The sequence below is a fragment of the Oryza sativa genome, chromosome 1 (assembly GCF_034140825.1).
Source record: "Oryza sativa Japonica Group chromosome 1, ASM3414082v1".
Lineage (NCBI taxonomy): Eukaryota > Viridiplantae > Streptophyta > Magnoliopsida > Poales > Poaceae > Oryza > Oryza sativa.
In genome coordinates, this window is record NC_089035.1 from 1426424 (window position 1) to 1440473 (window position 14050).

At 37.8% G+C, this 14050-nt stretch overlaps 1 protein-coding gene across 7 annotated transcripts; it reads left to right on the forward strand.

Moving 5' to 3' along the window:
* The first annotated feature begins 2710 nt into the window (after window positions 1-2710).
* LOC4326008 (probable ubiquitin-conjugating enzyme E2 23) lies at window positions 2711-9003 on the forward strand. Of its 7 annotated transcripts, none has more exons than XM_015764661.3 (9): window positions 2711-2915; window positions 4307-6278; window positions 6356-6490; window positions 6586-6730; window positions 6806-7008; window positions 7198-7270; window positions 7374-7513; window positions 7638-7949; window positions 8290-9003. In XM_015764661.3, exons 2-9 carry the CDS (start codon window positions 4362-4364, stop codon window positions 8557-8559), a joined length of 3195 nt encoding a protein of 1064 aa, XP_015620147.1. In that variant the 5' UTR covers window positions 2711-2915; window positions 4307-4361; the 3' UTR covers window positions 8560-9003. The 7 variants fall into 7 exon arrangements, with proteins under 7 accessions (XP_015620147.1, XP_015620154.1, XP_015620122.1 ...); XM_015764668.3 differs by having other exon boundaries at window positions 7201-7270; XM_066311950.1 differs by having other exon boundaries at window positions 2722-3059; window positions 7201-7270.
* Window positions 9004-14050: the final 5047 nt, after the last annotated feature.

Below are 14050 nucleotides of genomic sequence, written 5' to 3' on the forward strand. Positions count from 1 at the left end.
TTCTCCATTTGTTCCTTACCATCCTTTGAAGCAAGGTATAGGTCCAGCTGATGAAGTAGAATACTACCATGCTTTTTTTGTTCTTCCTTGGAGTGGATGTAGAAATTTGCATCAGCATAATATTTGCAGGGCATACAATTCTCCCCATTGATGAGAGGGTAAAGGAAAGAACATATGATCTGGGATAATTGCTGGCTAACCTGAATATGTTCTGATGTAGTGCGCTTGAAGGAAGGGGCATGTCTCTGGCATAGCAAAGTAGGCGTTCTGATATATCTGAACTTGACTCCAATACAGCAGAGTTGTTATAATCGAGGAGTTCATGACGATATTGCAAGAGCAATTGCAGGCTAATTTTAGTTACTACCATCTCCGTTTTATATTATAAATCTGTTTTATATTATAAGTCATTTTGATTTTTTTAAGTAAATTTTGAGTTTGATCAAATTTATAGAAAAATTTAACAATATTTACAAGTTTGATTGAATGTAACATTGAATATATTTTGATAATATGGTTATTTTGTATTAAAAATATTATTAATTTTTTCTATAAACTTGGTTGAACTTAAATAAGGTTGATTTAAACAAAAGTTAAAGAACCTTGTAATATGAATTACTACTACATACGGAGGGTGTAGTCTTTAGCTGGTGCATAGTAGAACTAAATTTACATAACGCCCTTCATGAGCTACAAAATGTCTCAGCAGCAACAATCAATTGAACAGAAAACCTGTTATGCATGAACTCTACAGATGAATGCTTAAATTTTTAGTTTTCTTGGTGTGGCAACTTAAGAAAAGAGAGTTTTGGAATATTTTTTAAAAAATCTGCTTAATACTTACTCATACCTATTTAAATTAATGTCAAAGCTTATAGAAAAGTCTCACAGTTAGGATCGCCTTTTGATTATTTTGCCAATCCATGAGAATGATACTCCCTCCGTTTCGTATTATAAGACTTTCTAACATTGCATCAATATGAATGTGAACAATGCTAGAAAGTCTTATAATATAAAACAGAGGAAGTACTAGTTATAACCATCATGTGAATGACATGTAAACCAGTATGAAATCTCATTTTTTGGAGGACCAAAGTAAACATTACTAAAATCAGTGGAGGCTTTTGGACTTCTGTCATGTTTGTGCGTGTATAAAAGAGAGCGACTTATTAATACTTGATTAATAAGTATTAGATTAAAAAAACTTGAAACATTTTTCAAACAACTTTCCTATTTTTTTAAAAAAAAACACACCATTCAACGGTTTAGAAAATGTGCACGAGGAAAACGAGAGCGTAAGTTAGGAAAGGAGAGTGCTGAACATAGCCTAAGTCTGTGTTCTTAAGCGAGAGTTCCCAACTTTTACTCCTCGTTTTTTCCATGAGCACACTTTCCAAAATGATAAACGGTGTGTATATATATATATATAGAGAATCCCTTATATGCCACTGAAAATTGGTCTGATCCTTTATATGCCATTAAAAATTGGCTCTTCCCTTATATGCCATTGATCTAAATTTGCACACCCTCTCATGCCACTCCCGTCAGTTGACTGTGTGTTGACCGTTAATTCTCAAGGAAAAAAGACGTATTTACCCTTCTGAGTATAGGGCATGCCTAACAACTCAGAGAGGACAAATATGTCTTTTTTACTTTAGAGTTAACGGTCAACACACGGTCAATTGACGGTAGTGGCATGAGAGGGTGCGCAAATTTAGACCAATGGCATATAAGAGATCAGACCAATTTTCAGTGGCATATAAGGGATTATCTCATATATATATATATATATATATATATATATATATATATATATATATATATATATATATATATATAAGAAAGTTGCTTTAGAAAATTATATTATTTTTTTTAAAAAGATTAGCTTATGTTTAATTAATCACACGCTAATCCGTTGCTCCGTTTTACATGTGTGAAGGGTTAGTTTCCAACGCACACTAAATAACACGGTCTAAAAAGCTACTTCACCACGTTATTACTCTAAATTATTTACTTTATGCCTTTAAATATATGTTTTCTTAAAAAGATATTTATACTATACTGTTGTAACTACTCGTTCCAAATTATTTATATTAAATTTATTTACCATCATTGATTAGATAATTCGCGACAACAATAAGACGAGGAATACATTCACTTGTTCCTCAACTTATTGAGTTCGAATTACATCCTCAAACCGTAATATCAAATATAACATGCTCCTCAACTTGTAAAACCGATACAAATATAGTCTCAAGACAATATTGTAAACACTTTTAGCGTTGGTCGTAAGTCGTGAAAAGAGATGGAAGAGGGGAAAAAAGGAAGAAGAAAGCTGTGGTTTCACTAACATGTGGGGGCCACATGTTTTTTACGTTCTATTTTTTTTTATCTTTGGTGCCACGTGAGCTAAAACAGCTTACAATACTATCTTAGAGTTGTATTTGTACTGAATATGCAAGTTAAGGGACATGTTATATATGGTATTGTGATTTTATGATGTAATTCAAACTCGACGTTAAAGTTGAGATAGCTTAAGTGAACTTGTTCCATATAATAAGATGACGAATCAGTTTCGGAAGGTTGAAAAGCCCATGTAGCTCCGACCGACCGAGCCCAAATTCTACCGGAATCCGGCCTGCCACCGTTTCGTGTACTGCGTAACCGTGCCTTCTTTTGCTTTCTCTCTCTCTCTAGTCCCTCCTCTTTTGGTGGTCTCTCTCTCTCTCTCTTCTCTCGCCTCACTTCGCATCGCCTCCACCACCACGGTTCGGCTCGGCTCGGCTACTCCTCTCTCTCTCTTTCTCTCCCCTCCTCTCACCTAGGGCACGCGCGCCGCCGCCGCCGCCGCCTCCCTCCTCCTCCCCGCGCGATCCCGCCGCCCCCCGATCGACCCCGCCCCCCGATCGCCCGAGGTCAGCACGCTCCCCCTTCCCTCAACCCTCCTCCTCCTCCCCTCCCCTCCCTATCGGCTCCGATTATCTCCGCCGCCCCGTTCCTCGGGGCTCGTTGCGGCGGCGCCGCCCCCCGATCTCTGCGCGCTGGTGGTTCCGCTGCAGGTAGATGCGTTCGAGTTTGTTTTTATTGTTATTATTGTTTGTTATTATTCCGTGCCCTTGTTTTGATTCGGTCGCGGTGCCTGTAGCAATCAATCGAGGCTGGATTGGTTAATGGGATCGGTGGCGCCGCCGATTGGTTCTGGGGGCTGATTGGATGGGTGCTCTGTGGATTCTCTAAGCTAGGTTGATGTTCCGTACAAGGGTGGTTTGCTTCTGCTGCGCTGCTAGCTCTTGATTCCGTTGCCTGCAGAGTTTTGTTTTTTTAGTTTTGGCCGTTTTTGTGGTGCTTATTAGAGAGCAATCGCGTCTAGGAGGTCAAAGGCTTTGTGATTTTTGACGACTTGTTTCCTTAGGAATTAGTATTGAATAGTAGTAATAAATAGGTAATATTAGCTTAGCAGAAATCTTGATACAATTTCCTTTTGTTAGGTTGCTGATTATAATCATGGGTGAATTGACCTTTCATCTTAAAAACAATCGCTCTTATATCTAATCTTGCTGAAGCGTGCAGTATCTATCTCCTTTTCTATATTACACTGGATCATTTAGGTTTTAGTGGTGCTCATTAATCATGACAACACAGCTGTTAAGCGGCAAATATTGCTATGCTGTATGATCAATGTACATGTGAGCTGAAATCTAGTGCTATATCAGTTCATTATGATGAGTCACCTTGTGTTTGAAGTTGAAGTGGATTAATCTTGGTACCGTACTTTATCAGCAGCGAAGTTAGATGTGTCAGTTATTAGTGCTTCCTTCTCGATCTGCATCAAGTAAACAGCTACATGTTTAGAGCCATAAGTAACGGCGAGGCGAATAAAAGATTTCCAGAGAGTATAGCATGTGGGCAAATAAGCTATTAATTACGCATGTAGCCAAACTTGTTCCGGTTTTATATATTTCAGTATGTCTTTTTCTCTCTGATGATTAGGATTATCGAATGCAATTAATGTAATATTTCACTTTATAACTGAATCCCATTTTTCCCCCTTTGTATGTATTGGAATCCTGTATATGAAGGTATGTGAAGATTGCAGAGAGTATACAGAAGAAGTATGCACAATTGGAGATACTTGCCATCTATGATAATGAAAACATAGTCTTTCTTGGAAATGAATTAGATATGCATTCTTTTCTGGGCTTTAATGATTGTTATTAATTTTGTTGTCTAGACTGTTAACGTTATGCTTTATGATTATTTTTAACGCCTTCTGTTTCTAATCTGGAACATATTCTTTGTGTTTCAGTAAAATATAGGGCTTCACGATTGCTGGGAATCTACCTGCATAGCTTAGTTCAAACATGGAAAATCTACCAAATGGCTCAGCAAATATAGCTGAGAAGAACCAGGATAATGAGATGTCTACAGATGCTGGTGAGCCTGAAGAAGTAGCAGATATATTTATTTATAGAGAAGATGTTGTCAGCTTGAAGTCAAAAGAGGACACCCGTGGGTTGGTTTTGGAGGTAGCAGGAGAATATGATTCTGAAGGTAGCATCACTGATGATGATACTGATACTGAGGAGCATGAACACAAAAGTTCTCATAGGACTGAAAATGGTGGTGCTGATGGTGATAATGTCAGTAATGGAGTTGATGTTGATAGTCAGAGTTCATTGCCTGATAACAAGGTTAGGGTTCTATGGATTGATGGTGTCGAGAAGACGGAAGATATTGACAGCGTGGTTGTCATGGACAGAAGTTTCCTTCATGGAGATATAGTGGCTTCTGCCACAGATCCAACTGGTCAGATGGGACTTGTTGCTGATGTCAGCCTTGTGGTTGATTTGCAAGGACCTCACGGAGAAATAATAAAGGGAGTATCCTCTAAAGATTTGAGACGCATCAGGGAATTTAACGTAGGTGATTATGTTGTCTCTGGGCCATGGCTTGGTCGAGTCGACGAGGTGTTGGATAATGTTAATGTGTTATTTGATGACGGCTCCGTCTGTAAAGTAGCCAGGGCAGATCCTATGCGGCTAAGGCCAGCATTGGGGCCACTGAATCCAAATGCAAGCTGTCCCTTTTATCCTGGACAGCGTGTCAAGGCAGTGAATTCATCTGTTTACAAAACATCCAGGTGGCTCAATGGACTATGGAAAGCAAGTCGTCTTGAAGGCACTGTCACAAAGGTGGAAACAGTTGCAGTTATAGTCTATTGGATTGCATCTGCACACTTTGCCACGAATCAAGAATCTGTTCCTCCTGAAGAGCAGAACCCAAAGGATCTGACTCTTTTATCTTGTTTTTCATATGCAAATTGGCAATTAACTGATTGGTGTCTTCCTAACCAATACACATCATCGTGTACTGATGATTCTTTGATTGAAAGTTCAGAAATAAAAGACTCTGATGACATTCCTGAATCCAGTGATGTTAAGACAGAACTAACGCAGAAGACTGATATGGATGAAAACCCTGGGAGGATGGATGGAGATTCTTCTGCTGATGGATCAAATATGGTTTATGAAGATAACACATGCTTAGCCAAACAATCAGAATCAGGCACTATTGCATCAACCGTTCCAAAGGAGGGATCACAGGACAATGCAACTTACAGGAAAAAACTTAGGAAAGTTTTTGTCAAAAAGGATAAAAGAACAAGAAGAAGAGACGAGAGCTTTGAAAGGGCTCTGCTTATTGCAAATACATACACGAAGGTTGATGTGATCTGGCAAGATGGGACAAAAGAATGTGGAGCAAGCTCAACATTGCTCATCCCGATCCACAGTCCAAATGACCATGAATTCTTTCCGGAGCAGTATGTCGTGGACAAGGTTGGTAATGATGTTGATGATTCTTCTGAAACAAAACGTGTGGGTCTTGTTAGAAGTGTTAATGCAAAGGACCGAACTGCATCTGTATCATGGTTTAAGCCTTCATTACACCCAGAGGAGCCCAGAGAAATCGAGTGCAATGAAATTGTGAGTGCATATGAATTGGATGGCCATCCAGATTATGATTATTGCTATGGAGATGTTGTTGTTCGCTTGCCATCTGTTTCACTGCCTGTTGAATCAACCAATAGGGAGAACACCATGGAACTGGATAATGTAAATTCTACAGAAGTATCGGCAACCCCTGTAGCTGATGCAGAGGAACAGTTTCCACAGAAGGAATCCAGTTTGGAATTTACTAGCCTTTCATGGGCTGGTAATATAGTTGGTTTTGAAGACGGTGATATTATAGTCATTTGGGGCGATGGTTCAGTGTCAAAGGTAATTCCTTAACATCTATTAATGCTGAAAATAGCATTTAGTTCCAAAACTAACTTCATTTCCTGTTGTTTTTTCAGGTTGGTCCACATGAAATATATGTTGTTGGTCGTGAAGATGATGGTGCCTCACTAGATGATGGAACTGCCAGTGATGGTGCTAGCTGGGAGACTGTTGATGACAATCAAACGGATTTGCCTGATGATTCTGCACAGGTATTATCTGTCTGCATCTATTGTTGTTTTGCCCAGCCATTCCTTTCCTGAAGTACCTTTTAGTTTCATTTGTTGATCGCTGCATTCTGTTTCAGGATGATTCGCAAAATGTAGCAGATAGTAACATCGAAAGGGAAAACGGTTCATTTAATTCGCAGGATGGAAGCTCTGTTGCAACTGGTCCACTTTCTGTTGCTTTTGGCTTTGTGACTCGGCTCGCGAGTGAACTCTTTGCTCGAGGTAAAAAGCATTTAGATGGATCAAACTCAGATGCTATGGATGAAGTTGAATCTCACCAGTCTAATGAGATTTCAGAATCTGGTGATGATATTGATAAAGCTGAGGGGGAGAACAATGTGGCAACATCTGAGAGTACCGTTGTAACAACAAATGACGCTTCCGGTGGGAAGTCTGTAGATGTTGATATGGCTGACAAGCCTGGAGATTCAGATGGCTTCAAACACTTTGATGTTCAGCAGTGCCCTCCAGACCATCATTACCTGGAAAACATGGCGCAGGTAAAATTTTATTACATGACATGTATATTATGGTGTTGTTAAATGTCCATATATTAGTAACACTCCTATTGCATTTTTTGGAAGGACCTTCTTGCAAGAGCCGATTATACCCACAGTTTTTTTTGACCATTTTAATATTTTGTTGGTTATTTAGATTTCTTGCTTATAAATAGCTAATAAATGCTGTAGCAGGGCACTGGTGGAAGAAAGTGGGTAAAAAAGGTACAGCAGGAATGGAACATACTTGAGAAAAATCTACCAGGTTTGCCATGCTTCCTCCGGTTTAACCTCATTCAAATGCTAATAAAAAGATTGTACACAACCATATTGTGATCTGACTGATGTTAGTTTTACTGCAATTGTAGATTATATTTATGTTAGGGTATTTGAGGATCGAATGGACCTCATAAGAGCCGTGATTATTGGAGCAAGTGGAACACCATACCAAGATGGTCTTTTCTTCTTCGACTTCCACCTTCCACCTGAGTTTCCACAAGTTCCTCCGGTAATTGACAATTACATTGCCTTACTGTCCATCTTTTATTTTCATCTTTATTTTTCTTATCATATCTGCTGGTAATTTTTTACATATGTAAATGAGCTCCTTTCATTTGTTACCAAATCTGCAGTCGGCGTACTATCATTCTGGAGGTTTGCGCGTAAATCCAAACCTGTATGTGGATGGGAAGGTCTGCTTAAGTCTCTTGAATACCTGGACGGGCAGAGGGAATGAAGTATGGGATCCATCATCATCCAGTATTCTCCAAGTCCTGGTTTCACTTCAGGGCTTGGTTCTAAATGAAAAGCCTTATTTTAATGAAGCTGGCTATGAGAAGCAAGTTGGTACTGTTGAAGGGGAGAAGAATGCATTGCCATATAATGAGAACACATATCTGCTGAGCTTGAAATCCATGTTGTATATCCTGAGGCGACCTCCAATGGTAACACAGCTCTTCCCTCTTCGAGAGCTATTTCATTTATATTATTCTCAGATATTTTCTCTTTCCAACTTGAGCCTTTGTTTATCATAAGCCAGATACATGCATGTTAGATCAACATGTCTATATCTTTATGTAGTTTATTTTGGATGCTAAATCCTGAATCAGACATTCATTCCATTGTTCCCATTGCAATCCGTGATTCTTCTAGCAGACACAGCAAGAATTTGCATTGCCATATAGTAAAACTAACTCTTTACTATGCTAGTAGCATAAAGATGCTTAACTATACCTTTTTTACAATCTTTTGATCTTCTGATTGTTTAATGTACTATTGATGCAGCATTTCGAGGACTTTGCAAAGAGCCACTTCTCCAAGCGTGGCAAATACATTCTCAAAGCTTGTGAGGCCTATTTGCAAGGTAATGGGGTTGGGACGCTCACAGATGATGCCTGCACCACCGAGAGAAGCAAAGAACAGCCATGCTCGGTGGGTTTCAAACTCGCATTAGCAAAAATTATGCCACGGTTGATTACTGCCCTGAAGGACGCTGGAGCAAATTGTGACCAATATGAGCACCTTGGGAAAACGGAAACTGCTCAAGAACACTGAATGACTTGTATGGATATCATTTTTTGGTTTCAGAAAGATGATCACCTCACCTGCTGTTTTTCGTATAAATGTACATTACATTTGTTTCTTGTTTCTATTTAAACATTTGGAAAATTTGGTTCCAAATGTGTTCATCTCTTCTCAACTGGGAGCTTGAGCTGCCCTGTACAGTTTGTTTTTGTTAAGCTTGCAGGGTTCGTTATGGCCAGGATAGTATGCCAATTCTGAACCGGGCCTAGAATTTCCAGGAATAGAGATGTGAAATCTAATGGATAGTATAATTCCCCTCACCGAGTAAACCGTAGACAAGTAATTCACCGGACTATGTTCATGTTTACTGATATACGGTCGTTCATCAGCTTCTTCACATGCTGTAATGGTGAACTGGTATTACCTCATTTTCATTTTTTGATTGAATGCTAAGTTGAGAATAGTGGGTGATAATGGACACTGCCATGGAAACATTTGATGCTGGTGAACGAATTTCTGGATAAGTTGTTTGAATTTCTGGACAAGTTACTCCCTTATCTGTTTGACCATGTGGTGCTGGTAGTTTGATTTGATCAATTTTGTTTAGCTACCTACTTGTGACAGGTGCAATAGTGCCCACACATTCTTTCAGATTATGACAACGTCATGGTCTAAACCAAAGATTCAAGGTGGCAAAGTCGTACAGGATTTATTTCCCAGTTGCACAGTTTCATGGGGAAAATCCATTGAAATGCAACAGATTTTTCAGAGTTGGTACAGATGCGTTGCTCCGGGTTAAATAGTGGATCCATCCGATAGAGATTTGCTGGATGCGATGAACATTTATGAATCCTAGCAAATTGAAGGGTTAATTCGATGGGCAGTAATGCATGGACAATACTAGGGTCAAAACGATAGATAGTGAACTCACAGTTTGGGGGCTTCAAACTTTCATTATAAAATTATTTTTGCCATGGTTTATTACAGATTCAACAATTGTTTATTGCTCCTATCAGAACATCTTAGAAAACGTGGTTCCAAATGAATTCATCTGTGTTCCAATCGAACTTGTTTTTTTTTTAGGAAATCCCAGTCGAAGTTGGCATTGAACTGCTCTTCTTGGTCAAGCATGCAGGAATACATCGATGTGTAGTCCTGTAATGGATAGTAAATTCCTCCTTTCACCTATTCACCCTTCTTCAACAAATCTCACCGGACACCATTACTCGAGAATATAAATTCAAAATTTTCATCACCCCATTTTTCATGTCTAATGGTTTGACATGTTATTTTTTTATTAGATAATAAATAATATTACATCCCCAGCCTCTGTTGTTACGCACACGGACAGGTTGACATGTATTATTCTCCCTCCTTCCCGATTTGATCGAATGTTTGATAATATAATATAACTAGTATACTTATGTTTTTCTGCAATTGGCAATTGCCAGCCGATACATTGGAAGATTTATAAATGGAAGAGTCGTCTCTTGAGCCGTCATCTGTATCTGTCTGTGGATGATCCACCCTCTCATACCCTGTGATTTTGACCTTCCGTTTTTTGTCAACAAATCTGGATACAACCTGGCTCAAGACTTGAAGCTGCAACCATGCTCAGATTCTTGTCATGAAATGCCGAACTCTTTTACATCTTTTTGGTTGTTGTAACTGAAAGTGTGAAACTAGGTAGAAATCTTCAATACCCAGGGGCAGAGGCTGACTCCATGCCCTTATCTCCGAGACAGAACAACAGAGAAAAAGGAGATTGGGCTAATTACAAGGATTAAAGTTGTTGTTGATTACTTGATTAGGAGAGTCCAACAAGTAAGGCATTGATCAAACCTTGCAAAATTATCAACCTAATTAGCCTACCCCAGCACAAACCTGTCCAGCCGGCTACATGTGGAGAAGAAAAAAGATGAGTCAGAACAGCAAATGCATATGCTCTCCCTCTCCTTCCTGGGAAGAAGAAAAGATGATCGGCCAATTGAATTCATCAAATAGATCATCAAATAGGTTTCAATGACAATTGAACAGTAGATAGAATACTAGAGGAACAAGTATTTGCCTTTCAAACTTTCTTTGCTACTACTACACTACAATATTCGGTCGGTTTCAACGTGAGCTAGATTTCCTTGAAATTCTGCACTAATATTTATTCAGAGTTAGTTGGCGAAGAAACGTCGGTCCATTGTATGGGTTTAACACTGATCAAGATAACGCGTTTCAGGCCGATTTCAGGGTCAAAAAGAGAGAAGAGAGCTCACAGCTGGAGTTGTTGCATCATCATACCGACGGGATGTTCTGTTAGGGCATCAAGTCACTCGATCGATCGTGTCGTCAAATCTGACTTATTTGCTTCTGTCGATCAATCACGATCAAATCCACAGATTTCTCTCTTGTGTGTTCATTCCGTCTCTTCCATCCTATCTGAATGATGATGAAATGAAACAGTAGCAGCACTGTCAGTACTGTAAAGAGTACTACTCCGTAAGAGCAGGTACAATAGCAGGCTATAAGACAGTTATAACCATATATCGAGAAGAAAAGAGGAGAGAGAAGAAAGTGGGCTACAGATTTGTAGTCGGCTACAACACGGATTCCAAAATATTATGTGTGTATGAGAGGTGGGACCGGATATTAATGGTATAGTATATTTTTATAGTTAACTATTGTATGAATAAACTATTAGATTAGCTATAGATGTTTTGGAGCCAATAGTTGGCTATACTATTGACCTTGCTCTAAAAGACTGTGTAGCTTATCAACGGGACGTATAGTTTACTCTTCTCTCCCGTCAAGAAAATATACCGTCTCAAATATCTCTCTTTAAAATATTTAAATTCGAAGTATAAAAATCATATACGAGTAGATTCACCTTAAGAAGTAGTCATCCCCCGATATTTAAATATATGTGACAACATTGATTTCATGTGGTCAAATTTTCAAAATTTTGACTATAAGTAGCTCTCAAAATATTTAGCTTCAAAACATAAAGATCACTAGATACTTTTTACATATTATCGTTATAATCTGGTAGAGAAACAGTGGTAGAAATTACATACTAAAAAAGACCAAATAAAGTCAACATTTTCACGTATTTAAATACGGAGGTACTACTCCCTCTATCCATATTGTAAGTCGTTTTGGCCTCTTCATCCCTTATCTAAATTCACTCAGGGTTTACCTTTTCATTTTCGAATAGAAAACCGCTCCTCACCGGTTTATCGAAAACCGACCAAAAACAAGTAAAAACTGATGACTTTTGGTTAACACCGTATGAAAAACGGCTAATACCGATCAGTTTTCACAAATCGACACCTAGCAGTTTCATGAAAACCAACCGGTTTTTATGAAAACCCGGTTGGTTTTATGAACCCTCGATTCACTGACATACATATGCATATGAATATGGACACATACATAAATCTATTCAAAACCCAAAACGTCTTACATTTATGAAACAAAGATTTATGAAACAAAGGAAGTAATACTTTTGTGATCCTTGTAGTATAATCTTAAGGTTTCCATATATTTTGCAATATAAATTGATTTCATCAAACTTAAGTTTGAACACCATATCAATGTCTAAAATAACATGTTTTTTTGTGAATTGAGAGTATTTGGCCTCGTCATCTATGCATAGTACTCTTCCATGCATCTTTAGTTTGATGGAACCATCAGCAAGATACTACCGTCCACCTTATATTTACTTGGAGTGTCATTAAGACGCATGCATGTTTTAAGTACAGCTATTCTAATTAGTTTACACACTGATATGTTTTATGACACTAACAAGCAACGTCGTGCAACACGCATACATTAGTAAGATAGTCCAACATGTCACGCAAAGCCATCTGTGATCCGTTCGATCGATCAAGACGAAGGCAATCGATCGATGGATCGATTAATCAATTAATTGTGGTTGGACCCAGATTAACTATGATAAAATGGATCACGTAGTACTGCATTTGGTGCTAGCTCAAGGAAGCATGGAGCCGTCATAATATTGTAATGTCAAGATAACTACAAAAATTATATATTTTGACTAGCTTGATCTTCAAATGTAGCACTCCAGATATTAGTGCCAAAAATGTCACTCCCTCCATTCGTTCTTCTTAAAATTGTTTTAGTATAAACATATTTTAGTGCAAACCACATGTATATGTAAACTACCGTATTATCGAAAAATAGAAGTAAGAGATTTATCTTTTGCTGCTGGTTAAATCTAGGACTAAAAAAATTTTACTCGGAGTGATGTGGACAAATCTTAGAAGTCAATTTTCAGATCTTACGATAGTTTTTAAGTTTGCACTATATATTTTCCTATACAAAGAATCATATCGTATCACTGAAAGAACCGATTTTACTAGGAAATTTTTCCCGATATCCTCTCTTAGTATAAAGTTATAGGCCACTAATTCCTAAAACTTAACATACAAAAATGCCACATCATCATTCACTAACAATTATTACATTTAAGTATCATGCAAGCATGCTATATTATCTATAATTTAATAATTTATTAAATTTTAGAGATTTAAAATATAAGCATGTTAAATCATCCAATATAATTCACATGATATTTAAATATATTAATCCATCATTTTTTTTATAATATCCTTTATACCAATATAGTTCATCCTCGCTTAGTTCATGTTATTTTACTTTTCTCTCATAAGTTATATCACATCAATTATTTTTAGTCCTTATTAGATGATTAATCTATGGTTTAGATTCTCTCTCTTCTTTTCTTCTCTCATTAAGCCATATCATCTTAATTTTTGTAGCTCTTAGATGTATGGTCTAAATTATCTTTCTTATTTTGTTCTCTCATAAATTAAGTCACATCATATTACTTTTACATTTGAATCATCATTCTACATACTATTTAAATTTAAATTACATCAACTTATGTAAGCTTATATTTATGTAAGCTTATGTTGGTTTAAGCTATCTTACACATTATTTTTACTTATTCTTATTATAATAAACTACCCACAGTAACGCGCGGGGTTTCACGTAGCATTTTTAATATGCAAAGCTTTTGTGCCTTCACCAAAGTTATTTTTGTTCTTAATAGATGTCGTTTTATGATTTACACGTACGTGACGATGACATGGGAGAAAGACAAATTAAACATGTTCCTTAAACGAGAAGAAGCGATATGATTGGTTCCTTGTCTATGTGCCAAAATATATAACACTTCATAAAAAAAATTGAGATAGAGTATTTCGATTTGCGTGTCTTTTTTCCTCTCATGTCAAACTGATACTCATTAGAAGTTTGAACCTTGCTAATCCACACTAGCTACTCTTGGCGTCCTTGTCATGGATGACCGTTTCGGTTGCAGGCTTATAGCTCCCTTACCAACCAAGTCACGCCATTGTTAATCCTGTTTGGTTTGGTTTGGCTAGCTTTCCTGAAAATAAAAAACCACGGCAATGAACATTTTGTGGGACCCAATTGTCAGCCTCTGGACCAAATGGTATATATAGGGCCAAGCTGGGGGTACCTTGTC